Consider the following 24,781-nt stretch of genomic DNA (forward strand, 5'->3'; position numbering starts at 1 on the left):
TCATTCAGATTACTTGCGATTACAATTACGTGTTCGAATATCCAATACATGATAAGACAAGTTGAAGACATTAAGAGATAAAATCCTACATCCGGTCGAGAAGCGCTTGCAGTTTAGACAGCGTTCGTTCCAGCATGATGATACCGCCTGCAGTCAGGCGGGGCACTGCGAGATTTTCATCTGCCTCTGCGTTTTCTGAGCCCGACTGGCTCTTCTGGATTAGTGCTCGAGAGTCGTCTAGAACTTTGGATAGCCTGCCCTGGGTATTGTACAGCCAGTTGATCTCTGCTTCTAGCCCACCGAGAGGAATCTCCAAGGCGCGGCGAACGAATCCACGGGATAGGACATAAGCCTTCTCACTGTAAAGTCGGCTAACACAATGTGACGGAGTGAGTCACAGGCAGATGCGAGGAAATGAGCGTGGACGCCACCTGTTAACCATGCCTTCCTCAGTACCCCTCAATTTCTCATACGCAGGTTCACAGAACCACCTAAAAAGTACTCAGCGAGCTTTTTAAAAGAAGACGAGGTTCAGAAACCTACGGCTCTTTCACCAATACCAGGCCCTGTATAGACACCAAGGCCTGAAGAAGTGAAGATCTTGCCGCGCTCCACGTTTCCGTGCGATCTCCACTCCATGTCCCGAGGATAGACAAACAAACTTTGCCCTCCTCATACAAGTTTCTGAGTCCTGATTAGCCGAGAGCAGCGCTATCCTTCATCATCACTCACGGATTAACGCGACCGTTGCCATTAGTCCAGCTCAGAAAGTGAGCGATCGGTGGACTTTGGGGGAAGTTTGAGTCAAGCATCCAATCTATTACAAACGGTGCGTCTTCATAGGGTGTATTTTCCGGTCCAATAATGAGGCATCTCAATAGATCTGCGCGGTCCTCATACGCACGGACGAGAATTGAATCTATTTTGATTAGTATGTGAAGCAAATATGAGGAACGATTGTTGATACAGACCTGGTAGGCTTGTTGAGAGCGCACGGTACTCTTTTGTCAAACGTGCGAGGAAATTCTTCGTGGGCTGATTCGACACAGACGAATAAAATGCATGGTCTTGGGGTGCACCTGGAAGAACCTCGAACTTCTTCCATGGAGAATCGGCATGACCATCGTCATCTTCCTGAACAATAATCTCTTGGGTACTATCTGGTGATGTGTTGGACGACGAGACTGGGAACGGTGAGACCGAGTCAATCACGTCTGGTACCACATCGCGTGATATCAGAGAATCTGAGATGCTATTGCCCGACGGGATATCAATTTCGTCGGCCCAGGTGTCCACGTCCATTCCACCGCCATCCTCATCACTATCCTCCTCGTCTTCCCATTCTGAATCGTCATGGTCGTAGCGCCATGTGCCATCTGAATCTAAATGCCACAAACCCTCGGCGTTGTCAATATGAGAGCCTTGATCGGATCCGTCTTCACCCTCCCAGCCATCATCTTCAAATTGTTCAAGACTATCATAAAGCTTTGTCAGCCGTGAGAGGGGGTAGATAGCCGTAGATCCACTTGGATGGGTGATATCGACTGTTCCGTCAAGACGAAGCTTCAAAAGTGTAGTAGGTCAGAAGCAGATCGTGCAATTCGGTAGGGAACTCACCCCAGTGACCTCTCCAAACCATGACAGAGATGTATCATCCTGAGTTGGATGCTTGACACGGAAAACAGTTGGCCTTTCTTTTCGTTCGGACGCTATTTTCGTCCCCATATCTGCCATCGTCCGCCTCCAACCGCTGAATTCTCCGTTAGGCCTAACTGGCACCTCTCTCACCCACTCCTCGATCTCGCCAATCCTCGGAACTCGGGGGGATTCAAAACCATTTGAGGTGCCCTCACGGTGGATGAATACCTTGTCACCACGACGCATACCGAGATGGGTATGCGGAGTGCCTGCCGCCCAATCACTGACACCATTGGGATCGAGCTCAAGAACAGAAACAGTTTCAGTCTTGCCAGTATTCGTGAGACGAATGACGGCGACTCGGTCAGTAGAATTGACCGATTGAACAATGGCTGCGTGTTCTTCATGCTCGAGTTTCCATAAGACGTGGTCGCCTGGCCTGAGGAACCGCGTGTTATTCAATGCTATATCAAACACAGTGAAGAAACCTTACCAGCAGTCATATTCATCCGGATTGAGGTACGGAATCAGCTCTGTGGAAGGGAGGCTCTCCTGCGATCCATCTTGCCAAAGAACATTGACAACCGTTTTCGTCTCCTTCACGCACAGGGTCTTAATCATCATTGCGCCACTTGGTTCCGACTCGACACCGTATCTTGTGACAGGCACACCTACATCCCTCTCCAACACAACCTTATCCCCGACACGTACATCATCCAAACGCATCCTAATGACCGTCAATTTGGTCAAATCTTGGCCAGACCAGAAACGTGCTGGTCGCTGTTTGAGTTGGGCGACACTAGGATCCAACTACATAATGCGCTAAGAATGTAAGGGACTGAAAGAGATAAAGAGACCTACGCTTTGATTTACCGCTAGCCAGCAGATGGCTAGTATCGTACGCTTCATATCTATGACAGTATCATCCGCACTAGGTAGTGGGGCTCCTTTAGGATAATTCACTAGCCCGTTAAGTACCTCGGGATTCGGTAGAATGTCCTAAACGAAGTGAGTGCACAGAACAGTAGACACTCAGGTGGAACTTACCGGCCCCTTGTCGCCGATTGTCAGACGAGAGCTAATTTCAGGCAAGCGGACAAAGGCGCCAGATGCAGAAACAAGTAGTTCGTCAAATAGCTATGGGGATCATCAATCGTCACTTCTTTGTATCGTAATCATTGCACAAACCTCTATGACCTTCATGTGGAAACTCAGCATGTCATTTCGACTTGCGAGACATTGAAGCGCACCTGTCCAATCCAGTCATCGTAGATCACATAATCTCCACCGTCAACATCGGTAGCACGTCTGACCTCCTTGATATCTCTCCAACGCTCTACTTGCTCTCCACTGATTGCGTGCACAAGCCGTGCTTGTGCCTCAATGTTGGTCACCACGCCAGAACGAACATCATCAACGCTACGCTTGCAATAATCCCCTGACTGAAATGTTCTATCTACGAGCTCATAGTCAGACTCCGGGACGATGTCGCGAACACCGCCTGGGAAGAATGAGACCCCGATCTCGCCACGATCCAGGGACCTCATTAAGGGGTCGGTGAATGGACTTGGGAGTGGTGGGATGTCCTCGGCATCATGCCAGCATCTCTGTTAATTCCATGAGCAATGTATAGAGTCCAGCGGGTACATACTCACGAGTACAATTCCATATACATTTGGCGAGTCAATGCGGCGCACGATATCCTCCTGGTAGAACTTTATGGATCGGAATAAATTGAGAAACCCACAGTAATAACACACACGCATACCTTAGTGGGAAATCTTGTCCTATGGGCGGTGGTCATTACCACAGCAACCTGAGAGGAAGATATGTCTGAGAACTGGTCGAATGAGAAGAGAACAAGAACCACCGCTAACTTTGATCTGTAGGTCACGTGTATGGGGCACATCCGATTGACCAAGCTGCCGAACTACGGTTACCACACTACTTGAATCATTACTGAGTAATCATGATACTTACTACGGACGAGGATGATCTGATGTTGACATCGCTGCCTGTGGAACTCATTCTCAAGATCTTTGCTTTGCTGGACTGGAGAACGATATTGGTTTGCCGGGAGGTGCGCACAAAGGATATTCTTGAAAGTCGACCGCACTCATGTCATACAGGTTTGCACGTTCTTCCGTTCAATACTAGAAGGAGATAGAGCTCAATATGAAATCGAGCTTGCTGTGTCTGGGATGGTGGACGGCCCTCCAAGCCCCTTTACCACCTCAGATCGGCTTGCACTTCTTAAGGAACGCAATGCTGCATGGGAGTCTCTGAGATGGGTAGAATCACAGGACACGCCGATGATGCAGGGACACATCTGGGAGTTATATGGTGACGTGTTTGCGCAATCTAGCACGCCAAATCTCCTTCACTTCCGTCAGCTGCCATCAAAGTTTAGAAAAATCGAAGAAAAAACATGGGGTGTGGCGCTGGACATACATGTTCGAGACTTTACCATGGATCCTGCGCAAGATCTTCTAGTGCTTATCGAGGAGCCTACCTCGCTGTATGTTACTTCAATGCTGTATATTTACCAAATCTGACACATCTACAGCCCTAATACCAACGTTACTACCCGTAGCATTCGGATCCATTTACGTTCCCTCACCACAGGAGACAGGCACACACTAGCGCCTCAACCAGCCATTCTCGTTCATGACCTCGATGCACAGAACGTTCGAGCAGAGTACACGTTACAAGTGTGCGATAATCTTCTGGGTATCTTGCTCACACACATCGAACTTGATGCAGACCCTGAACTTACCATATGGGACTGGACAACGGGCAAAGTTATTTTGGTAATTGTTCAAGGTTCTGTGGCACCACTATCTGATCGTCATCTTTAGGCATGCTTCAGTTCCGAGATTGCGACATTCGCGTTCCTCAGCAGTCGCTTTTTGCTAGTAGGCAGCGTCTTCGATACCGAGGCTACAGACACACAGGCTCGCCTCTACGTGTTTGATATGACCCAGTCATATAGCGAAAAGTTTGGCCTTGGGGCAAACTATTTTTGCATGTTTCTGTGGCCCGATTTCGATTTCTGGACCAGCCCGCTAACCTTTTCAATCCGCTCTGATCCGTCGCCTGCCTGGCAGCCTAATCCAGAGGCTCGAGTACCCTTCTCAACGGCACCTGGGGACAAGCTCTTCATAATGACAGTCTCCTTGGTGAATAATGGCCGTATCGCCTCTTACGATATGTTCGTTTCAGCCAACACTTTGCTCTCCCATATCGAGGCCCTTCCTACGGAGGTTCACTCCCATGATATCAAGTGGGATGAGTGGGGCCCCACAGGCACGCGCTTAATGCAGTCTCTGTCACAGCCTTCTGCCTGGGTGTGCTACGTATTCGGGACCAAATTCGTGTCTCTTGTTGAACCGTCCCACACGTCTCCGCAGACTTTGGAGATACGGGACTTCAACCAACTCGCAATGAAGCGAGATGCCAAAGTTCAAGGTGGCATTAGCCATCATGTACATGATACGACGGTGATTCGCAAAGTGTTTGCGAACGAAATCCACACGAGCCTACCCTACCGGGTTGTCAAGCGCACTTTACCTCCATGTTCTTCTCCGGAACCATTTTTCGCTGCTGTCATGTGCAGCGAAGACAGCCTCATTTTGGTGGATGTAAGCATGCCACACGCTTACCGTATCGAACGCTTCTCTAACAGCGCACCTCTATCTGCAGTCTAGTCATCGGCATCTTCGCATTCTCACTTTTTGAGCAGTGCAGATCTCCAGATCTGAAGAGGCCATTGCGATTTTCAAAAAACACTTAAAAAGGCTACCCGTCGACACTACCTGGACCCTACATTTCCAATTGCGCAGCAGCCAGCCAACTACAAATACTATATATTCAAGTGATATAAGCCAAAACGAGTCAGGGAACTGGACAGTCGAGGAACTCGGTCCGTTGGCGCAACCAGTGATAATATAGAAAAAAAAATTAGTGTATGGCACGGAGCGCCGCATTTGATCTGCAAAGCTTCCTGCAGCTAGGAGCCTACGTAGCGATCAAGTTGGGCAACCAACCCCAAGCGAGCAGATGGGCAGGGTTGTTGGGCACGGTTTGCGTGGCTTAGTCAGCATGTTCGTAGGCGCCTTGAGGCTTGCAGTGCCCTCGCAAATGGGCAGCTGTTCCGCCTTTCTGAAATTTCGTATTCGAAGCGGTGTCGTTTATGAAAATCGGAATCATGTTTTCGGGAAAATGGCTCATCAATAGTGGTACTGCGGTGGAGATTAATTTCCGTACTTGCAACGCTTTTTCGTCATACCTGCTTCTTCCAGGACCACCGATTGAAGCAACATCCACATATTGTGACTGTCCCACTAGGCCTGTAGGTCAACACAAATCATAAACATATCAAACAGTAATTGTCTCCCAAAAGCCATAGTCCTCGGCAGCACCAAGTACAGATTCTTCTAGCGTCCAGCAGTGGCACATTAATGCCGGAATGAGGTTTCATATTCTACAGGATGTGTCTTGAAACAGAAATAAATGTTAGCATAACAAGGAAAATCACAGCAAATTACCGGTTAGTACCTCTTGTAATAACCCATGTTAGTGGCACCAACAACGAGTATTCTTCTACGTCGGTGCCTTTACGCTTGCGGACCACTTGTGTAAGAAGCCCTGAGATGGCCGTATGATAAGATGAGATCCGTCCTAGTGGAAATAACACGTCCGAGTCATTCAAGTTGATATTACGTCTCGTGTCGCAGGAAATATTGCCTAGTTACTCATCGTCAATAATGAATCTGCCTGCAGAATTCATTCATGATTATGAGCGAAATGTGCACTGGAAGTCGTCCATGGCCTGGCAAGGGCGCTATCATGGCCATACACTGTTGCTAATTGGGTTATCATGATTGGATGCATGTTCCCTATCCTGCCAGTCCTGTATACGTGACACTGTGGCGCTACGTGAACAAAGGATTTTATAAATATTTTGGAATAGAACGCACGGTATGCTAGATGCTGAGTAGATCCGTTATCACTTTCGTTAGGACAGAACGTTCCTGAGGCGCTGACATCGATTGGCGCGATTTTTGCAGCCCAGCTCAGTTACCTCAGTATTAGTATTATGAAAGCGACTTGATGGGCTTAGCCTCAGTCTCATGATGCGTTTGTTTTGCTCATGAATATACGCCGATTGGGTGGCAGAGATGGACTCTAATCAAGAAATGAAGTGGCAAGTTACAGCTTGAGTCACTGCTATGCAACGTTCGAGCAACCTCCGACCGACCGAATGGATGATTCAGATTTTCCTAATTTAGAAGGATCTGGATAGGACCGAGAAAGTTTTGCCAGACGTTGTCCTATGACTGCGTGGACTTGGCCAGCCATTGACGCTTTGTTTGACCATGGCTGCTTGTCAGCGCGTTCCTTTCATAGATTTCCACTGATCTTTCTTTCTTATGTACAGGATTTCCTAAATGTCATTTTACCTGCCACTTAAAATCGCACATCCCCAGTTGAATCATCATCATGATGCTCTCACATACTATCCTCCATGGACCTCGTATCTTGTCCCCTGTTGCAGCTTCAGCCTTGAAAGCACGTCGAACTCAGACCTTCAGGGCTTTTTACGCTGTACGTATAGCTTAATCCCACAGAGCGGATGTATTGACTCCCGATTTGCCGCAGACCATTCGAAGTCTTCGTCAGCCTCCGCCCACTGTCGAGGTCGATGATCTAGACCCTCCAGATAATGTATGTGTATGTCTTAATTGATTTTTCGACGACGAGCTAACCTTCCAGCAGGACTTTATTCTCTCCCTCCTGAGGGCCAATCCATCCCTGCGGGATACTAAATCTTACCTCGCGAATTTTGGCGTTCGTCCACCAGTCCCGGAACATGCCGGCTCTATTTTCCCACCCACTGGTCTCAATGGTTCGATGCCATTATTTCCAAAAGAAGCCCCAGATATATCTGTCAATAAACAACCTGAACAGGTTAAGCCTAGCCCGAGCCCCATCTTGTCTTCTATCTTGAATCCTGTCTACCGTCGCACTGCTCTCGTAAAACTCCAGGGTCCGTTCACAAATAAGCAGCTCGATAGCATCGCCAGGGGCATGGTCTACCTCGAGACACTCGGACTTGTCAGCGTCATCGTCGTCGAAAATGATCAGGTCAGAGGCGATGATGGCGAGCGCTCCGCTGTCATCGAAGAAGTTATGCGGGTTGTCTCCGCATTAGAAGCACAAGGTGCCGAGGCGCGCCCCGTCCTCGGTACCGTTGTCCGACTAGGTCCTAAACCAGATGATAACCAGCTTCCCGAGCCTCGTGATTTTATTCCCCCTGAAGCACATGTCTTTCCATCGGACCTTGTCGCTATCCGTTCTGCTCTTCGCGCCGGGGAGATCCCCGTTCTTCCTCCTTTCGCCCTGGACTCCTTCTGCAGATCAGTACGGATAGATGCTAATGACGTTCTCGGGGCCCTTGCTCGTGGCATGGTCGAAGCTGCTGCACTTGATGACAAAGACATGAACTCAAGATCTTGTGATCCTCATGCAGACTACTCTCAAGACATCAACCTTGTTCCTCTACGACTGATGGTTATCAGTCGGGAAGGAGGCGTCCCTTCCTATGCCAGGACAGGTTTCCCTCATCTCCTCATCAACCTCACCTCCGAGTATGACTATATCCGCGATACCTACGACCCATTATGGTCCAAGGGAAAGCACTCTTCGCTTTCAAATTTGTCCCTCGCGCGTACATGCTTAGCGTACATGCCGCCTACATCATCTGCCATCATGGTATCTCACCGTTCACCCAGTTCCCTCATCGCCAACCTCATCACGAACAAGCCCGCCGTTAGCTCGAGCCTGCCTCACGCACTTCTCCAAGGTAACCGAAAGCTCACGCGGGACACGCCCACTCTTCTGCGTCGCGGTCTCCCAATACAAGTCATCCGCAGCCTTGCAGATGTTGACAAAGCAAAGATGAACTATCTCTTGGAGACCTCTTTCAAGCGCACCATCGATGCTGACGCTTTCTACAAGCGTCTAGAACAAACCCTTGACTTTGTCGTGATCGCAGGAGATTATGTCGGCGCTGCCATCGTCACCAACGAGCCCTCGCCCGATTCCTCTGAACCCATCTCATATCTCGATAAATTTGCTGTATTGCCCAGTCACCAGGGTGATGGCACCGTTGACTTCCTGTGGGTCGCCCTCCATGACGAATCTTATGGTTTGGGCCACCCGTTCTCCATTAACCCAAACGGGGGCAAGGAGGGCAAGGGTGAAGGCCGAGACCTTGTTTGGCGGAGTCGTGATAACAATCCTATTAATAAGTGGTACTTCGAGCGTAGCTCTGGCCACATGCGGATGGGCTCGTGGGTCTTCTTCTGGTGTGATGCTGAGAAACGTCTGAAAGTGGAGGAGGGACGCCGTGCTAACGCTGGCCTTTCTTACATAGAAGAATGGGAGGAGAATCGCTTGTCACAGTGGACAGATGTTATCACCAAAATCCCATCTGTGTGGAAATAGAAGTTGAGATCTGTATGTACTTCATGGTATAGCACGTAGGTTTTGAATTACAACACTCAATGTAGTACAAGCAAATTATCGTCTGACAGTCCGAGGGGATCAATTACTGGACCTGCGTCTCCGTCGCCTGCTCTTGGGCTTAGGTGGAGAGGGAGACGCATCCGAAGTCACAACTGTGGTAACAGAAATGTTGTGATTCTCTTTCAGCGCGTTGGTCTTTAATGGAGGTGCCAGGTCCCCGACCCATTTCCAGGGTTTATATGTCCTTTCGCTGGAGGACAGCTTGTTCACCATTTGATTGACACCCCGGACAATATATTCTGAGAATTTGCCTGTGGTCCACTCGTCAATGTTCCGAACAAGGAAGTAAACCTGCAGAATGTCGCTTGGACGATCAAGTTTCCACTCGTGGAACACGTCGTTTGATGATCGATCTTGGGGACCACAATACGGAGCAGACATCACGACCTGCAACGTTATAACTTCATAAGATAATCCAGTCCAGAATAACAATCGACATACTGTCTTTCCCTCTAATTCTTCACACCAATCAACATGCGCACGGACAACTCCATCTGCCCAAATAAGCCCCGTGACAGGAGCATGGATACCAAGGGAGTGTAAATGCCGAACAGCAGCAGTTGTTGACATGCGGTTCTGGCGATACGCATCATCAAGAAGAGTATGCACAGGCTTCTTATCCTCCCAAAAGCTGCTTGCAAACTCAAAGCCAGGCATATCGGGAAGTTGAGCGCACGGGGTGCTCTGGTACCTGAAAGAAGATCTCTTGGCCGCATTCCCAGCTTTAACTACAGCAGGGTGGTTCTTCAGGAGTTTATATGGTGACTTGGCAGAATGCGACAATGGTCGAGTCCGTGAAGCGGGAATGAAGATTGCGCAGTCAGGGATGACGGTCTTCGTATTCAATACGCGAGGCACATCGAGGGCGTTTTGAAATGTGTCTTGCGGTTGCGGGAGCGAAATTGCGCATTGCACCCTGTTGTCGTTCGTAAGTCGCCCAACCACGCAGAAGAGATAGGACACACCGGAAGGTACTTTCCCTAATTGCAGAAGTTCGGAATACGTTGTACCTGTAATATATCAGAACCTTGTATTTCAATGTTTCAACCAATACCTCACACGTTGGCCACGAAGTCCGCCTCAGACCATTTCTCTTTGGAGCTCCTCATTTTTGCCAAACGCTTCCATGCACTGAAAACGACACATACGTCTTCAAATAGTTCGCTGCTTGCACAGTGGTCAGCGGAGAAGAGTTCTGGTGCCGTTTGTGAAGCATCTGCTATAAACTTGGCAAAACCTGGGCTACAGTCAAAAGACTGCACGAGTTGCATATGAACATCATGAAGAGACTTGAAACACGAGCTGCTCACCCTGTCTAACCAGGAGCGAGGAATTCGCTTTGTGGTACCAAAGAGATTGTCCACATCCTCTTGAAATTCGGAGGGGAGGTCAGAGAGAGAAACTTGTTCACAACATTGATGTGATGACCATGTCTCAAAATTGCCCAAATTACGAGCAATTCTGAGTAGTGATTAGATCGAATGATTACAGAACAGGTTAGACATACTCGGAAGCAGATACAGCTCGTGGTTGACTGGACGACTTGTATTTTTTCTTGGAGTCGGCCATAACTAAAGCTCATAACTGTTGGTTCATATTAATGACCTATAGCCGAGACAGGTTCCTGAGTACTTGCTGACATGGTCGCCGAGCGCTAATTAGTCGCTTCGCTTCCAACTTGAACACTTTCTGCACCACTCATTGTTCCCAATCCGTCTGATTTCAACAAAAACTGCTTTGTTCGAGCTCAGCTATATTTCGGCCTACTTGCAAAATGGTTCTAGTTAAATCGATCGATTCTGGGTTGTCCGAGATGGAGGAGTGTGTACATTGGATATACATAGTGCAAGTGTAAGTTATCAGTGAGTAGCAATTACAAAGACCAAAGTTTGAACCTTTGCAATTGACAAAGGCAAACGTCTTCGTAGCAGATTGTTTCTCGCTCGCCGTAGTACATTATTCAAGGTCCGTACGTGGTATTCAGCTGGGTCCAGCTAGGAGAAAGATGGATCATGAGCATATAATATAGATCACTGCAAGAAGTGACTCGCCGTAATCGTAATACAGGTGTTTAAAGATCGGACCATCCGTCTTATCCGATGATGTGAACTTCACATGTCTAGCGTATCTCCTCTCGCCATTTAATTCTTCAAACCCCCATGTCTGAAGAATACATATGAGGGACGAGTAAGACAAAATAATAAATCGTACCAGTTCTGCCTTCCACTCCATACCACTTTTTGGAGTATCGCTCCAGGCTACAGCAAGGATCAACCCATCTTCAACTGCGTCTTCCGTCCAGCCAGTCTTTAAGAATTCATCATCTACTTCCTCAACCTTGACTCTCTTTGATTGTCCTATCAGAGCACCAAAAACATCGTTGTATTGGTTATGTTCCTCCCAATCAAGAGTGCGGTCCTCCTTGTTGCCCGACATACCGCCGGATAGAGTCTGCTCGATGTCTATGTGCTCAGTGCCGGCCTCATCTGTATAATGTTTGACGTTAAGCGTCAACGTAAACATTGAGATGGCACGCCGCTTGAACCAAGATACGCCCTGGAGCTTGAGGATATCATCGCTATCATCACTCAATGTCTTGTTCTGTCACCAGTGAGCGGGAATATCATCAGAATTGTCCTTGCAGCGCACATAACCTGGCCACACGAACCATAATATATTTTCCTGTGAGATTCTTGGTCGTTACTTCGGGAGGTGCAGCCATTGTGGGCAGAAGTAAGTGTGATGAGACCGGGGCGATTCTACAGTGCTTTATGAGATCCCAATATATCGGCAATCTCACAGTAGTCCTGAGCTCTGATTCCCATGGTTGGAATTCACGGGTGCTATTGTTGTCTTGTAACATTCATGCAGTGCACAACGATCTGCCGGAGTCTGCTGGCAATGAATTTCATGACAATGTTCAACGTCATGGCGGAGTGAGCAACTTGTCGTAGATGAGAATAGATGAGATGACTGTAAAGGGACACTTATGGAAGATCGATATTCATGCCCTGTGCGTCTAGACTCGTGACCAGTCCGGTCACCGCGTCAAGTGGAGTCGTAGTGTACATATCTGGTCGGGAGCCTACCGTGTAGCTTCGCGACAATGCCAGGGGTTGGGGGATATGAAGAGAGTGGATGAAAGTGTCACAGCGGCTGTACTTGCAAAGACGTGATTGCTCATGTGCGTGACAAATTGAACTTTCTTGTGGCACAACTTCAACCCAGTGATGAATTCCATTTGTCATATATGTTCCATAAAATCGTGAACCATTCAAAAGAATCCATCCATTAACTTCCGCGAGGCTTCGACACCAAGCTGCCATAACCAATACTGATTAGAGCACAGTAACAAAGTCAGATTGAGGAACAAAACGTACGAATGTGGCAGCATTAGCTGGGAAAGCCTACAGTAATAACATAGTAAGCAATGTTTGGCACAATCATGGAAACGACGTACTCTGGCCATCGCTGGACCAAGACCTTTCCATAATGCAGTAATCCCATCACGCGCTACGGTCTTTCTAAAGCAATCGAAAAGTCCAGAATATGTGCCAGAAGGTGCAGATTGTATGCGGGATTTTAAAACCTGTTGAAGCAACGTGAATACAATGTTAGAGAGGTTACAGTCCCTGAGGCGTTACATCTGGGGGTATAGCTATTGACCACATTGCGACACCTGCAGTTCCGCCTGCGAACATGATGGCGCCTAGGTTGAGATCTCCTGCTGACGACCCAGCCGGCATCAGGGCCTTCTTGGTAACTTCATACGCCGCAAAGTAACTGAAGGACGTCAGTTCAGTTCAGTGTTCTCGAACGTCAGATGTAAACTTACACCGCACTGCCTGGTCCGTCACGAGCGATAGTTGCACCAGTGCCTCGGAAGATACTCCGTACACCACCTTCTCTGTAAAGGTGCTTCATGACATCGAAGACACCTTTGTATTGGGGTCCTGAACCTCCCTGACCTTGCACCTGCAGCAGAACCTTCGCTCGCTCAACAGGTGCAGTAATCAGTGTCGTTGGTACCGCAGACATGAAACCGGCAGCGGCAAGTTCTGCTGTGGAAAGTTTTTCGGATGTACGCTTGGGTGTGAGTGCGAGTATCAAATTCTTGGAGGCATCGTACGCCTGAAAGTAGCAGTCTCAGCAAAGACAAGTAATTTAGATATAGTCGCTGTTCACTTACCCAAAATGACACTGCAAAGATTGGAGTGACTCCCAGGAGTGGAGGTACCATTCCACGGTACAAGCTATTGATTGACGATTGAGAGTAGCCTTGAGCATAGACGCAGCTACTCACCCAGTAGCACCATCTCGAGCTAACGTTTTCCTGACAACATCAATTGCACCGGTATATGCGCCAGGAGCCGCGGTCTGTAACCGCGTCTTGGTCAGGTCAAAAGGATGCCCTAAAAACGGATCAATGTAGGTCAGAATGCTCAAGTCAAGCCTTCTCACCCACAAGGACAGCAGAAACTCCTCCAAAACCTCCTGCAATGAACGATTTTACGTTGTCAATTGCCGAGTTCTTGGCCTCCTCGGCTGCTGGTGCTTCGCTGCTCTAAGAAATTGTGTAAGCGTGCTGTGGACCAATTGAAAGATGGTTCTGACCATGGTGGGCGGTGCGAAGTCTTTGTACGAGTATGAGAAAAGAAAAAGAGAATGGTAGGTAGAGAATACACTGCGGTACTCCGACAAGGAAACGAGAGCCCTTCGGATGCACTTTCATATGATATTCACGCGTCGGATTAGCTTGCCACATGATTTGCAGCCGGTTCTCCGATCAAACTCCTCCATCAATGATCAAACTTTCACCTGCTTCCACCATCCACCTTACCCCGCAAGTATGATGACAGAGAAACCCACATCCTGGATTATGCAAGCTGGCTTGTTTCGAGTTGCACTTTTAGAAAATTGTAGCATAAGTAATGTCACATAGAGTCTTCAAATTAGTCGTCAAGTATCTGTAATGATTCGTCAAGTACTATCGTCCTGTCCAAACCCACCAACCGGCTCATATGTGGCTTCCGTCACATCCCTTTTCCAGACTACCCGGACACCATAGAAGAACAAGCCTATCAACCCAACGCCAAGCGCTCCCACGAAGGACGGCGCGAAATATTCGATCCACCATGGCGGATGATACGGGGCGAGCATGCGGTCGATGGTGATAACGCCGCCCGTACCTCCGCCCGTCGTTGTGCGACCCCACGTTAGGACGCGCGCCCAGTCAGCTTGCTTGTCTGTCCCCCTTGCGTTCTTGATCCCGACCATGTAATGGGACACCTTGTCGTCCAACGCGCGGAAGACAATATCACCATACGCAGAAGAAGGCGAGAGGAGAGTGGGATATTCGCCCAAATCTTCCAGCGGAAGGGGGCGGTTGTCATTCATGGCGTCGAAGACGTTGAATGAACCAGATTCTCCTGTAGATGGAGTGCGAATGAGGTGTTGGCTGACGAGCGCGCGAAGAATGTCGATATTCTCGAGAAGCTGCGTAAGGTTGTATTTCTTGAACGCATCATCCGTTGGACAAAGCAGGGTCCAACTCGCCCCACCTAAACCCTGGTCTGCCCATTTTGAACCCTCAGGAGGAGCACTTCCATTCAGGATCCAGTCAAATCCAGCTTTCGTGACCATGTTGATCATAGTGGTGGCCTTGGCCGCTTTCATAAGCTTTCCTACATTTAACTCCACAGATCGCGGGATCATAAGATCCGACAACTCGTGTATCACGCCAGTTTCGGTGAGCATGTTTGTCGGATATAACGCGCTCTTCATGCCAGCCCAGCCACCGCTAGGGCTAACGATAACGGATAAATTTGGTAGGCGCTCCAGTTGTAAATCAGATCCTTCAAGGGTGGCGAAAGTGCGCAGAGAGCCATTAACGAGGCTCTGGGAGTATTCAACACCGTCTATGATATGGTGCATTATGACGTTCTCCAAGTCCGTCTTGGATGAAGCAGCTAGCAGATGGTCGCTGACCAGCTTACCGAGCCGCTTGAAAGCAGCATTGTGAGGCATGAAGAACGTTGCACGGGGCGTCTTCTTAATGCCATCCGCAATGGACGTGGAGAAGACTGCGGCAAGGAACGAAGACAACTCAAGAGAGGGTAGAGCTGTTTGAAGCGGGTCCACAGGTGGTTCCAGAGGTGACGAGATAAAGTAGACAACAGCATTGTTGATAACAACTGGTTGAGATTTAGCGCGAGCTGCGTCGTCTGAAAATCACTCACTGTGCTCTCCAGTAATGCCAGCTCCGCCAAACTTGATATGTCTGGATGGAACATCCTGCTCCTCATCGTCATTGACCTCTACGTGCATGACTTGTCTCCCGCCATCAAGTCCTGGCTCCTGAAGTACACTTTCTAGTAGCATGCCATCCACCAACTTCTCGGGCGTCCATTTCCCAGGGAGAAAGTGGTACTGCAACATCCTCTTCAACTCATCGCTCCCCTGTTTGGGTAAGCCGTCATTCTCGAAAATGGATAAAACATCGTCCTTCGGTGCTAGGATGGTGTATTGAGTCTCGGTATCATTGATGAGGTGGGTAAGATTGACTGAGTGTATGAGAGAGATAAATGAAGTGCAGTTAAATGTAAGAAGGTATTTTTCAGGAGTTAGCTGAAGGGCTCCTGGTGGAACCAGTAGAGAGGAAACGAGGTGTAAGACTCCATTACTCGCATAGAGATCGGGCTGTGAAAGGGTAGCGCCTGATACTGTAGTCTTTCCTTCGGAGATGACGACTTCCAACTTAGATCCATATTCAGTAGTCACTGCACTCCCAATGTCAACGCAACAATTACGTATACGCAGAGCTGCTTACAGGTGGTGGTTGAGTCGAAAGTATCCGACCATCTGACACTCTTCTCGACAACAGCATGCATGTTGAGTATGCGCAGGAGATCATCCGCAGCAAATTGGCTTTCGAGGTACAACCGCTCAATTGAATCGAGTGCTTCCCATGCAGAATCGACGGGGATGAACAACGTAAGCTCAGAGGTAGAGTTGATGACATTGAGCATGCTAGGTGTGAGGACCTTCTGGATATATGACAACGACGGTTCATGAGACAGGACGCGACCTGGGTGTATGGGTGAGACAGCGTTGTGATATGGGTTATAAGAAACTGACCGAGGTCGAGTGGAACCTCAAGGACGTGAGCAATCCCGTACACAACACCATTTGCTGCCTCCACCTTCTGTTTCTTTACTTCAATACCCCCTTTGCCAAAAGCGTCGACACCGACCCAGGCTACGCCATCTCGTGAAGTGAGACGTAACTTCTGAGATTGGTTGCCTAGACTGCTCTCGGGTATCGGGATCCATGGGGGAGGACTGTTAGTCGGAGGATGCAGGGCGAGTTTGGGGAAGTGGAGTGTTTCATGAACTTGCAGTGTAGTCGAATCCTTTGGGTCTTCAGTTACGGAGTAATTAAGGAGGTGGTAGAACAGTTGCTGACGTAGCTCCTCTTGCACATTGTCTTTGAGCAAGGTAGGATACTCGAGGGCTGACCTCCAAAGATCGTGACGTTTAATTGCGTCGTTAGTTGGTGCGAAAAGGGTGCTTCCATTCAACTTGTTCAACGTTGGTATAAGTTTAGCTTTCTGCAGGAGAGATAGGAGTGACGAGTAGTCCTCATCATTATTGAGAATGTCAACCAATGTGCCATTAGACTGAATGGTTGCGTCTGAATCCCATGCAACTTGGGTAGTTGAAGAAAGAGCTACCAGAGCCAGGAGAGTGAGTGGTATGCAGCCCCAGAGGCGCATTCTGGTATGAGTTAGCTAGCACTGGGAGGCTGACGAGAGGGAACGTTAAGGAGTGGCAAAGCCGCGCACAGCTGGGCGCAGTCTGCCGCTAATTGTGACGAAGGGGGCTGATGACTGATCTCGCCAGAAACAGTCATAGGCGCTTTTCCAGAACCATATTTAACAAGCCTGCCCTCCTTCACCTTGCGGCAGTAAAGCTTACACCGTCAGGCAGCCTACTCTCTGCGTCCTGGCATGGACCGCGTGAATTAAAGAATCTGAACTCACATTCACTGCACAGATGTTAGATCTTTTGAAAACATTCACTGGTTGTCCAGTTGGTGCACTTCACCAGCTGGTTCTACCTCATGTCACCCTCATAGTGCGCACTTCATTTGCCCAATTTCATACTGATTAAGATCCTCTTCAACTAGCTGTACCCCTCTGCAGACACCGTAGTAATTTTGGATGCCAGTACTCTTAACCTCGTCCGCGTGCTCACCTTCGGGGAAATCTATCCTGGCACCCAGCACCTCAATCAAACTATATCTTGCGTGGCGGTCGACTCCGCCATGAAAGTAGTACGTGCATCTCCTCCTTTACTCCCCCTCCTAATCCTGTCACATACTCGAAGTAGATAGTTGCTTCCATGGACATGCACATCGCCGCATGGTCATTGTCAGGTAACAATACCTGGAGAATTCACTCTTCCATTTCCCTTCAAGACAGTGACCCCGTCACAACTTTGGACTGCAGATCTGGTACCAGTATTGTGTACCTTTACGCATCAATCGTTGATTTCCTTTCAGGGCTTCTCTCAGTTGGCAGTCAGAACGGCCTATCCGTCTACACGTTGATATTGGAAAATGACCTTCTCACATGGTCAAAGAAGTGGGAAGCAAGGTACAGCGGTGCATGTTCCTTCGCCTCATTAGCAATTTCACCTCGCTCGTCAGGGTGGCAACTCCGTCTCTCGTGAAATTTGCTCCGACGCTTGCATTTATTGCCACTACATCTCACGTACGGGACCTCGCGCCCCGCCACTAGTACCTACTAAATTATGATTTATAGCATGATGATTTGGTTAGATTATATTCAACTACTTCTGGCCGCCTGGTGCAAGCCATTCCTCACCCCAGGCCCGTTACGGACCTGATGTGGAGGTTTTCTCAGGCATCACGAAGGTCGAGCATTTCAAACACTACTTTTGACACGAGGCTTACACATTGGGTGCAGTGATGATCCCGGACTCTACACCATCACATCTGATTCCACGCTGCGGATATTCCTCCCTGTGATTGACGCACCGCATCGTTTGCAATTACATGCGTCCCTTGACCTCTTCTCTTCGCTTCCCTTCCTCATTGCAGCAAAACTTGGATCACATCCCAGGAAGTCTACGGTCGTGTGGTTGGATAAAGAAGTCGTCCGTCGGACGATCAAAGCCGTCCTAGCGTCAGCTACCGAAGACGCAAGTCCTCAGGTCAAGAGGTTGCGAGAAATTGATGAAGAAGGTTGGGATCTCTTTGTTCGCGCTCTTGGGGATGGCTCTATGCTTGTCAGTGCCGTCGCGGTAGGTGCTAGGCATATCTATTCGTTTGGCGTAAATTCAAACGGGTCGCAGAACATTGACCGGAGACCTCCGACGCTCATACGTCAATTTGCCCTTTCACATACGAGTTTGAATGTTCTCTCTCAACTTCCTTCTCATCTGTACCTTTTCCCACATCCTGATGCTACCAGTTTAACCATGGTAACATCTACTCCCCTGGCTACATTCGAGGTGTCACCCTTAGCCTTCTTCGATGGTCAGTCCGCAGGACTGCACCTTAATGCCAAAGGACTTGATAGGTTACCCCGTGAGGAGAGCAAGATACGAAGACTGGTTAGGACGCCTGCCGGAAGAGGCGTTGCAGTCGTGCGCGCTGATGGAGGGGAAGTTTGGCGGGTCATTGAAGGGGGGTCTCAGCTTGCCCGAGGAAGACGATGGTCTAATGCGGACCAGGTCGTGGTTATGGATGGCGGTAAGATGATCTCGTTTTGCACATCATGTAGCCTGATTTGTGGTGCAGGTAAGCTACTAGCGACGTACTCGTCCGAAACCTCGGTCTTGACTCTACATTCGGAGCCCATTTCAGCGCTTACAGTCCCTTCTATCACCGACTTATTTTCGGCACCCTCGAAGACAGCGCATGAATGTATTGTTGGCCTAACCTCAGACAGTTCCATCGTATACATATATATTGACAACAACCCTAATCCAACCCTACGTCTGCATTCCCAGAATAATTTACCACTGGCCCAGCAGCCCAAGCTAATCATCCCCGTCGATCCAATGTCATGGAGTAGGGATAGCTCTTTGGAGGAACATGACACACTACTCAGTATCTCTGACGATGGCGAGCTTTCGTTCTGGATAGCAGAGGAAGGAACATCCTCTGGGTGGAGATGCACAGGCAAGGTCAAAACAGGAAGGAAGAATTTTTCCCTGGCGAGTTGCAGTTCTGCGAAAAAGTCTGTACTAGGTGAACAACTTTTTCTTCATTATGCAGAGCTGTGATAACTGACATATGCTATTTTGATATCAGTTGTACGACTACCAGATGGCGAAGAGCTTACGATCTGGGACTCAAAAGAATCTGAATTCGCCTCAGGTCTCGAGCACCGCAGAATATTCAGGTGGGCGAGACAGTCTGTTTTCAGCACTACCTCATCCATCCTTTTGATAGTACTTCTGAACATATCGGTGACTTGGACTGGACATCAACTCCCGATAATCAGTCAATTCTGGCTGTCGGTTTCACACATCATGTTGAGCTGTTGTGCCAGCAAAGGAAAACTTACTTTAATGATGACCCTGCATGGGCTATTTGTTGGAAAGTGGATATCAGAAAGTACGTTTGGTGTTTCAACGAGCGTTGAGAGTCGACTGAATACTCGCAAGCTACATCTCATATCCGATCTGCGATTCAATATGGCTCGCAAATGGGTCCTTCTTGATCGCAGCGAGTCACCAGTTGTTTCTCTTTGGTCAAACAGCACTTCAAAAGGATCAAGAACCCCTGTTTCAGTATATTGCTCGACATAATGGACCCCTGGAGGATTACCATCCGCAAATGCTTCTGCAGTGCTTGCTTTGGGGTAAGTATTGTGGATGGAATAGGAAATTGATCTAATTTTTTTGTAGGTAAGGTGGAGCTGGTGAAGCAAATCATCGTTGCTCTATCTCTGGTCGTGAAGGCTATATACGAAGATCCTACGCAGGATTTTCACTGGAATGCCTTTCCGGTGGAACAGTACCTGCGAGGTCAGCATGTGATATCTGTAAGTTGTTTCAAGACTCTGTCGTCACTCGTGGTAATTTTCTCACAGAACATCAAACCTTCAAAACGGTATAATTTCCTGTTCAGCACACCGCAGGAGAACTCGTTGTGAGTGTGTTGTCCTATAACACTATGGAAACTGCTCACATTTTAAAGACCGGATGAAACCGTCTTTTCCCGCCATGCGGTAGAGACGCTCATAGAGCAACTTGAAACGCGACCTCTTCCTCATTTGACTCCTAATGAGCATGCACATCTTCTGGTTCTTATTCAGACAACCCTCGAGGTCAGTGTACGAATGTATGGTTAACCATCACCAACTTACCTTGTGTGTAGATCGAAGAACAGAGACGAGCACTGGACGCTAACGGCCTTCGCTATGTGATCTCTATGCGGTCGTTTTATATCCTCAACCGTCGAGTCACATCTGATCCCAGCAGTCCACGCTCAAACGGCGCAATACCACGATCAACCGGTTGGAGGGAACGCCTGCGATATCGTGATATGGTCTGGGCCTTCCACAGTGAGAGCCAAGGGCTTTTGTTAAGCACATCTACGGCATCGTGCAATGGAAGGATGCTCTGGCCTGATGCCCGAGCCCTCGGGGTCTTCATATGGCTGAATTCGGATGAATCCTTGGTATGTTCACTTTCGCACTGTGTGTTGAGCCATGCTGAGTTTCGGGGGTATGTAGAGGGCTCACATGGAAGTCATCGCACGGAATGAATACATGGCTGGCGATAATCGTGACCCTACAGCATGCTCACTCTTCTATTTCGCACTGGGCAAGGTGAAGCTGGTGCATGGCCTGTGGAAGCAAGCTGCATGGCACAGAGAACAAGCCATTATGCTCAGGTTCCTCGCGAACGACTTCAACGAGCCGAAACGGAAGACTGCAGCACTCAAGAATGCGTATGCTCTGCTAGGTAAGCAGAGATTTGGTAGGTTTCCATACCCTCTTGTGGATTTTGCCATTACATGATCGCTTTAGAGTACGCTGCTGCGTTCTTCCTCTTGGGAGGGAGTCTGAAAGACGCCGTTCATGTTTGCCTCAGACATCTGTCGGATTTTCAGCTGGCGATCGCTCTCGCTCGCGTAGTGGAAGGAGGCTCGGATGGTCCTGTGCTGCGGGATATACTACACAATACTGTGATCCCTACCGCCTTTCGTGAAGGTAATCGATGGCTTGGGAGCTGGGCCTTTTGGATGCTCAACCGAAGGGACTTTGCTGTCAGGATATTGGTGGTAAGTAGAGTCGCTCTTTCATGTAACCCTTGAGAGTTCACACATTTGGTTAGACACCCTTGCGAGATATTGCCGATGCTTTAGATATACAAGTGGCAGAAATCGGTGAACCCCACTACGATGATCCTAGTCTTGCATTATTATTCTCCCAGCTGCGCTCCAAGACGCTGCAAACAGCCAAGGGTACAAGCGAGATATCAGGGCGCTCTGAATTCAACTTTGTGCTCCAGATTGCCCGTGTGTTCTGCAGGATGGGTGAGTGCAATCATATGTTGAGTTGAAGTTTGACTGACTAGCTTCTCTACAGGCTGTCATGCACTAGCGCTGGATCTCGTGCGTTCGTGGTCCTTTGAACGCCCATCGACATCTGTCACTGCCCCGACAGAACCCCCACCAACTCCATATACTACTTTGCGGAGATCTTTCGTGCTGGATCCCAGGCTACGCAGACGCTCGTCGATTATGATTGACATGGACATTGCATCTCCGGCTTCAACACGCAGAGTCTCTCCTGACCGTTCGCTTGTCAAGGCACCCATGCAGGAGACCATAAAAGAGGAGAGTGACCTCTTAGCACGCAAGGCAGGCCTCGGTAGCCTACTTAAATCTGCCAAGCAGGATATCCAAGTGCCAGAGTTCAGTATGGATTCGTTTTCATTTGCCTGATCCTAGTAGATTTTTATCACCTCATGAGCTTTTGGAATCTTAAATGAGAACCAGTGCGTGTTAAGACCTTAAATCTGAGTGGCTAGCTGTAACATTGGGCGATACTTACTCTTGAGGTCCGAGATCAAGCGTAACAATATACATCCATCCAAGGCAGTCATGATTCAATTGTTCGCAAAAATGCAGTGAAAAGACCTGTGATCGAATGTAGAGAGGGTAGATGAGCGAAAGACTAAAGAGTACAAACAAACTAGCAGGGAAGGTTTTGTTGCCTGATCCGGGTGTACACTGTATAAGGTATGACTATGGCAGAGAGTGGCCGTGGAGTTAAGATCTCATTGCCTTCATTGCTCGACATCAGATTCACGTTTCTTGAGCTCGAGGTCCTTGCCCATAACACGCTTGAACACGGCTTGCACGTCTTCAACGACAGTTTCGAAGTGTGACGTTGCGTCGTATGAGCGTGTGATGTAGATATGATCTTGCTTCCCGTCGGCGACGGGAGTGTATATGGGGGAAACGGTCACAAATCTGTTGGATTAGTTGGAATGAATGAGAATAAATAAAGGTGAAGGAGTGTGCGCACTTGTCGTGGATGCTGCCCAGGAGATGGAGACCAGGCTGTATTTCATTCTCAGGAACGGAAGTCTCGACGATGGTGCTGACAATTGCAACATAGATGTTATCCGCGCATACCTTGTGTGTCGAGGACACCATCGCGATGTAGATATCTATGCCATACCATGAGCATGACTCATACGAGAACATCACAAGACAAGCGCTTACCATTCCTCCTATTTACCTGGTTCTGCGGGATAATAATCTGCACGCTATCGCTCTCATCCGTACCAGGAATCGGGTGCTTCAAGATACAGATCGCCCTCACCACCTTACCATCTTCGACCACCCTCAGCTTGCCACCCTCAGCCTCCTTTCCCGCGCCAAAATAGCTCGGGTCACCAATGACCATCTTAGCACGGACGGTCTCTGCTCCACTGCGGACACCCGCAAATGATCCATCCTTGTTGAGCACAATCTCATCAATCGGCTTATCGAGCATGTAGGTCCCGCCATAGATTGCACTCAAACGTGCGAAAGATTGGGGAAGCTCGCCAAGCCCATAGAGAGGGTAGATGTAAGGGGATTTACCCCATCGTGCCATAGAGGTGGTGTACAGGACGATACGCTCGTAAGTCTCACGAGCAGGTTTGTTGATGTAGCTGTGGAGAAGAATTAGTGGGCTTGGCGAAGTGTGGGGAGATCACGCTCACTCATCATCGAGATAGAGTGCCAGAGCATGTCCGATGAAGTCTTGAGTGCCGGGTTCTAATCCGAAGTGTTGGTATACTTTCCTCATACTATCCTTGTCGAGATTCAATCCTGGTTCCCACATTAGAATGAACGAGCCTTCAACCCATGATTATACAGGCTCTCACCTTGATGAGTTGCCGGATCTCCTTCCTTCCACCCCTGCAGGAATTCAAAGAATTTCTTGGCTCTATACTTCTCAAACAAACCCATCAACGGGCTCCTCGCTGCCTCCACTTCCGTGCTCGGGACCTTGCTGATCTTACCATTCTTGTACACAAATGAGCCCGCGATCTGCTTGAACTCGAGGTATCGCAAGACATCAGTGTGAACGAGTATTTTTACGAGTTCACCCGAGGCGATGATGAACTTCGGGATAAGATCAACTGCATAGTCGCGGTCACGGCCCAGGTCGGTGGGTGGAGATTGGTTTGGGCGAAATTTACGGAAGAACTGAAATCGTGTGTGTTCGTTAGTGTCGAGTTCTTGAGTCTGCTACGAGAAAGGCACCCACCTGTGTCAGATTCAAACTGGCCGACTCTCCACCATAATAATCGTTTCTGTCCATGTGGAGGACTTTCTTCCCCTCCACGGACAACAAACCCGAGAGGATACATTCAGTGAGGCCAGTGCCAAGGACAATGACCTAGATCGTACCAACCAGCAAACGCCAGTGATGATAAGATGTCAGCACAGATGAATGAGATGGAATCAGGGGCGATTAATTACATCGTATTCTTCATCCATCGTGATCGGCTATGCGGACTGAATGTCTAAATGGACTAGAACTACAAGCAATAGGTAGTGGAGGACGCTATGGAAAACGGTTGACGGTTGAACTTGGCTGATTGGGCTGCAACCTGGTCCATGCTTACGGTTGCCTACTACTTATAGTTGCCACGTGACCCCAACTTGACTTTTATCGCGTATCGCTCATGCTTGACGTTGCTTGTACTAATACATCAAAGAAAGTAGAAACGACCTGTCCCACTTAAGCTGCTGGATTAATATGTTCATAATTTCATCGACCTTATTTCAACTGCTCATCGCAAGAGCGCGGAGAACTCAGACACATGTGCTTGTCCTAATTTTTGTCTCCTCAGACTCAGCGCAAGGATACACCAATCAATTGCATGCAGCTCAATCATATGTTCATTATACACATTGTACAGGCACAGTTTGATTTGTTCTCGTAAAGGCTCATTCCACTGAGGGGAAGCTCAGTCAGTACTGGGAAGTAAGAGGACGGGAGGTACCC

At 48.6% G+C, this 24,781-nt stretch overlaps 8 protein-coding genes across 8 annotated transcripts; 3 read left to right on the forward strand and 5 right to left on the reverse strand.

Moving 5' to 3' along the window:
* Position 1: 1 nt before the first annotated feature.
* Positions 2–3,491, reverse strand: DFJ58DRAFT_694844 (uncharacterized protein). The gene is made up of 13 exons (XM_041383442.1): positions 3,407–3,491; positions 3,294–3,353; positions 2,889–3,245; positions 2,827–2,835; positions 2,686–2,775; positions 2,500–2,637; positions 2,132–2,448; positions 1,618–2,077; positions 972–1,563; positions 733–919; positions 544–684; positions 432–491; positions 2–371 (listed from the first exon to the last, which is right to left on the reverse strand). The coding sequence occupies exons 1-13, from the start codon at positions 3,440–3,442 to the stop codon at positions 86–88; spliced, it is 2,733 nt and encodes a 910-aa protein (XP_041250653.1). The 5' UTR covers positions 3,443–3,491; the 3' UTR covers positions 2–85.
* A 15-nt stretch (positions 3,492–3,506) lies between these two features.
* On the forward strand, positions 3,507–4,919 carry DFJ58DRAFT_260058 (uncharacterized protein). The gene is made up of 5 exons (XM_041379519.1): positions 3,507–3,718; positions 3,768–4,156; positions 4,205–4,349; positions 4,402–4,448; positions 4,497–4,919. The coding sequence occupies exons 1-5, from the start codon at positions 3,608–3,610 to the stop codon at positions 4,552–4,554; spliced, it is 750 nt and encodes a 249-aa protein (XP_041250654.1). The 5' UTR covers positions 3,507–3,607; the 3' UTR covers positions 4,555–4,919.
* Positions 4,920–7,140: 2,221 nt separating this feature from the next.
* Positions 7,141–9,147, forward strand: DFJ58DRAFT_721414 (mitochondrial amino-acid acetyltransferase; the record flags this gene model as incomplete). Its single annotated transcript, XM_041384802.1, has 3 exons — positions 7,141–7,245; positions 7,300–7,365; positions 7,417–9,147. 3 exons carry the CDS (start codon positions 7,141–7,143, stop codon positions 9,145–9,147), a joined length of 1,902 nt encoding a protein of 633 aa, XP_041250655.1.
* A 99-nt stretch (positions 9,148–9,246) lies between these two features.
* DFJ58DRAFT_721415 (uncharacterized protein) lies at positions 9,247–10,797 on the reverse strand (the record flags this gene model as incomplete). Its single annotated transcript, XM_041384803.1, has 6 exons — positions 9,247–9,615; positions 9,670–10,144; positions 10,194–10,238; positions 10,288–10,484; positions 10,539–10,689; positions 10,736–10,797. 6 exons carry the CDS (start codon positions 10,795–10,797, stop codon positions 9,247–9,249), a joined length of 1,299 nt encoding a protein of 432 aa, XP_041250656.1.
* A 315-nt stretch (positions 10,798–11,112) lies between these two features.
* Positions 11,113–12,202, reverse strand: DFJ58DRAFT_260237 (uncharacterized protein). The gene is made up of 3 exons (XM_041379520.1): positions 11,897–12,202; positions 11,280–11,829; positions 11,113–11,222 (listed from the first exon to the last, which is right to left on the reverse strand). Exons 1-3 carry the CDS (start codon positions 12,089–12,091, stop codon positions 11,209–11,211), a joined length of 759 nt encoding a protein of 252 aa, XP_041250657.1. The 5' UTR covers positions 12,092–12,202; the 3' UTR covers positions 11,113–11,208.
* Positions 12,203–12,502: 300 nt separating this feature from the next.
* On the reverse strand, positions 12,503–17,128 carry DFJ58DRAFT_741083 (uncharacterized protein; the record flags this gene model as incomplete). Its single annotated transcript, XM_041387128.1, has 13 exons — positions 16,366–17,128; positions 16,058–16,315; positions 15,468–16,007; positions 14,238–15,422; positions 13,843–13,862; positions 13,690–13,792; positions 13,532–13,640; positions 13,418–13,481; positions 13,064–13,359; positions 12,873–13,011; positions 12,689–12,817; positions 12,609–12,635; positions 12,503–12,562 (listed from the first exon to the last, which is right to left on the reverse strand). Exons 1-13 carry the CDS (start codon positions 17,000–17,002, stop codon positions 12,503–12,505), a joined length of 3,567 nt encoding a protein of 1,188 aa, XP_041250658.1. The 5' UTR covers positions 17,003–17,128.
* Positions 17,129–17,140: 12 nt separating this feature from the next.
* Positions 17,141–22,288, forward strand: DFJ58DRAFT_757016 (RAVE protein 1 C terminal-domain-containing protein). Its single transcript, XM_041388168.1, has 20 exons — positions 17,141–17,363; positions 17,416–17,562; positions 17,619–17,742; positions 17,791–17,884; positions 17,938–18,001; positions 18,053–18,165; positions 18,218–18,554; positions 18,606–19,005; positions 19,054–19,506; positions 19,570–19,660; positions 19,711–19,875; positions 19,926–20,122; positions 20,169–20,305; positions 20,354–20,412; positions 20,461–20,590; positions 20,641–20,943; positions 20,999–21,245; positions 21,296–21,549; positions 21,603–21,804; positions 21,857–22,288. The coding sequence occupies exons 1-20, from the start codon at positions 17,283–17,285 to the stop codon at positions 22,213–22,215; spliced, it is 3,957 nt and encodes a 1,318-aa protein (XP_041250659.1). The 5' UTR covers positions 17,141–17,282; the 3' UTR covers positions 22,216–22,288.
* Positions 22,289–22,296: 8 nt separating this feature from the next.
* DFJ58DRAFT_757028 (rab GDP-dissociation inhibitor) lies at positions 22,297–24,382 on the reverse strand. The gene is made up of 7 exons (XM_041388169.1): positions 24,253–24,382; positions 24,038–24,169; positions 23,652–23,976; positions 23,487–23,595; positions 23,002–23,435; positions 22,802–22,946; positions 22,297–22,746 (listed from the first exon to the last, which is right to left on the reverse strand). The coding sequence occupies exons 1-7, from the start codon at positions 24,268–24,270 to the stop codon at positions 22,560–22,562; spliced, it is 1,350 nt and encodes a 449-aa protein (XP_041250660.1). The 5' UTR covers positions 24,271–24,382; the 3' UTR covers positions 22,297–22,559.
* Between the last annotated feature and the right edge of the window lie 399 nt (positions 24,383–24,781).

The sequence above is a fragment of the Suillus subalutaceus genome (genome assembly GCF_016647625.1).
Source record: "Suillus subalutaceus strain FC151 chromosome Unknown DFJ58scaffold_3, whole genome shotgun sequence".
Classification (NCBI taxonomy): domain Eukaryota; kingdom Fungi; phylum Basidiomycota; class Agaricomycetes; order Boletales; family Suillaceae; genus Suillus; species Suillus subalutaceus.

Excerpts from the sequence above, each read along its gene's own strand:
- DFJ58DRAFT_694844 (XM_041383442.1), bottom strand. The coding sequence starts at position 3,442 with ATGACCACCGCCCATAGGACAAGATTTCCCACTAAG. Across the intron at positions 3,246-3,293 it reads ATGTATATGGAATTGTACTC|AGATGCTGGCATGATGCCGA; the intron begins GTGAGTATGTAC and ends TGGAATTAACAG. Across the intron at positions 372-431 it reads GAGGAAGGCATGGTTAACAG|CCGACTTTACAGTGAGAAGG; the intron begins GTGGCGTCCACG and ends ACATTGTGTTAG.
- DFJ58DRAFT_260058 (XM_041379519.1), top strand. The coding sequence starts at position 3,608 with ATGATACTTACTACGGACGAGGATGATCTGATGTTGACATCGCTGCCT. Across the intron at positions 3,719-3,767 it reads CGATATTGGTTTGCCGGGAG|GTTTGCACGTTCTTCCGTTC; the intron begins GTGCGCACAAAG and ends CATGTCATACAG. Across the intron at positions 4,449-4,496 it reads CAACGGGCAAAGTTATTTTG|GCATGCTTCAGTTCCGAGAT; the intron begins GTAATTGTTCAA and ends CGTCATCTTTAG.
- DFJ58DRAFT_260237 (XM_041379520.1), bottom strand. The coding sequence starts at position 12,091 with ATGTTACAAGACAACAATAGCACCCGTGAATTCCAACCATGGGAATCA. Across the intron at positions 11,830-11,896 it reads TCACAGGAAAATATATTATG|AACAAGACATTGAGTGATGA; the intron begins GTTCGTGTGGCC and ends CACTGGTGACAG.
- DFJ58DRAFT_757016 (XM_041388168.1), top strand. The coding sequence starts at position 17,283 with ATGTTAGATCTTTTGAAAACATTCACTGGTTGTCCAGTTGGTGCACTT. Across the intron at positions 17,563-17,618 it reads TCGACTCCGCCATGAAAGTA|ATAGTTGCTTCCATGGACAT; the intron begins GTACGTGCATCT and ends TACTCGAAGTAG. Across the intron at positions 19,661-19,710 it reads GAGCACCGCAGAATATTCAG|TACTTCTGAACATATCGGTG; the intron begins GTGGGCGAGACA and ends TCCTTTTGATAG.
- DFJ58DRAFT_757028 (XM_041388169.1), bottom strand. Across the intron at positions 23,977-24,037 it reads CCAGTTTGAATCTGACACAG|TTCTTCCGTAAATTTCGCCC; the intron begins GTGGGTGCCTTT and ends ACACGATTTCAG. Across the intron at positions 23,436-23,486 it reads GCACTCTATCTCGATGATGA|CTACATCAACAAACCTGCTC; the intron begins GTGAGCGTGATC and ends TCTTCTCCACAG.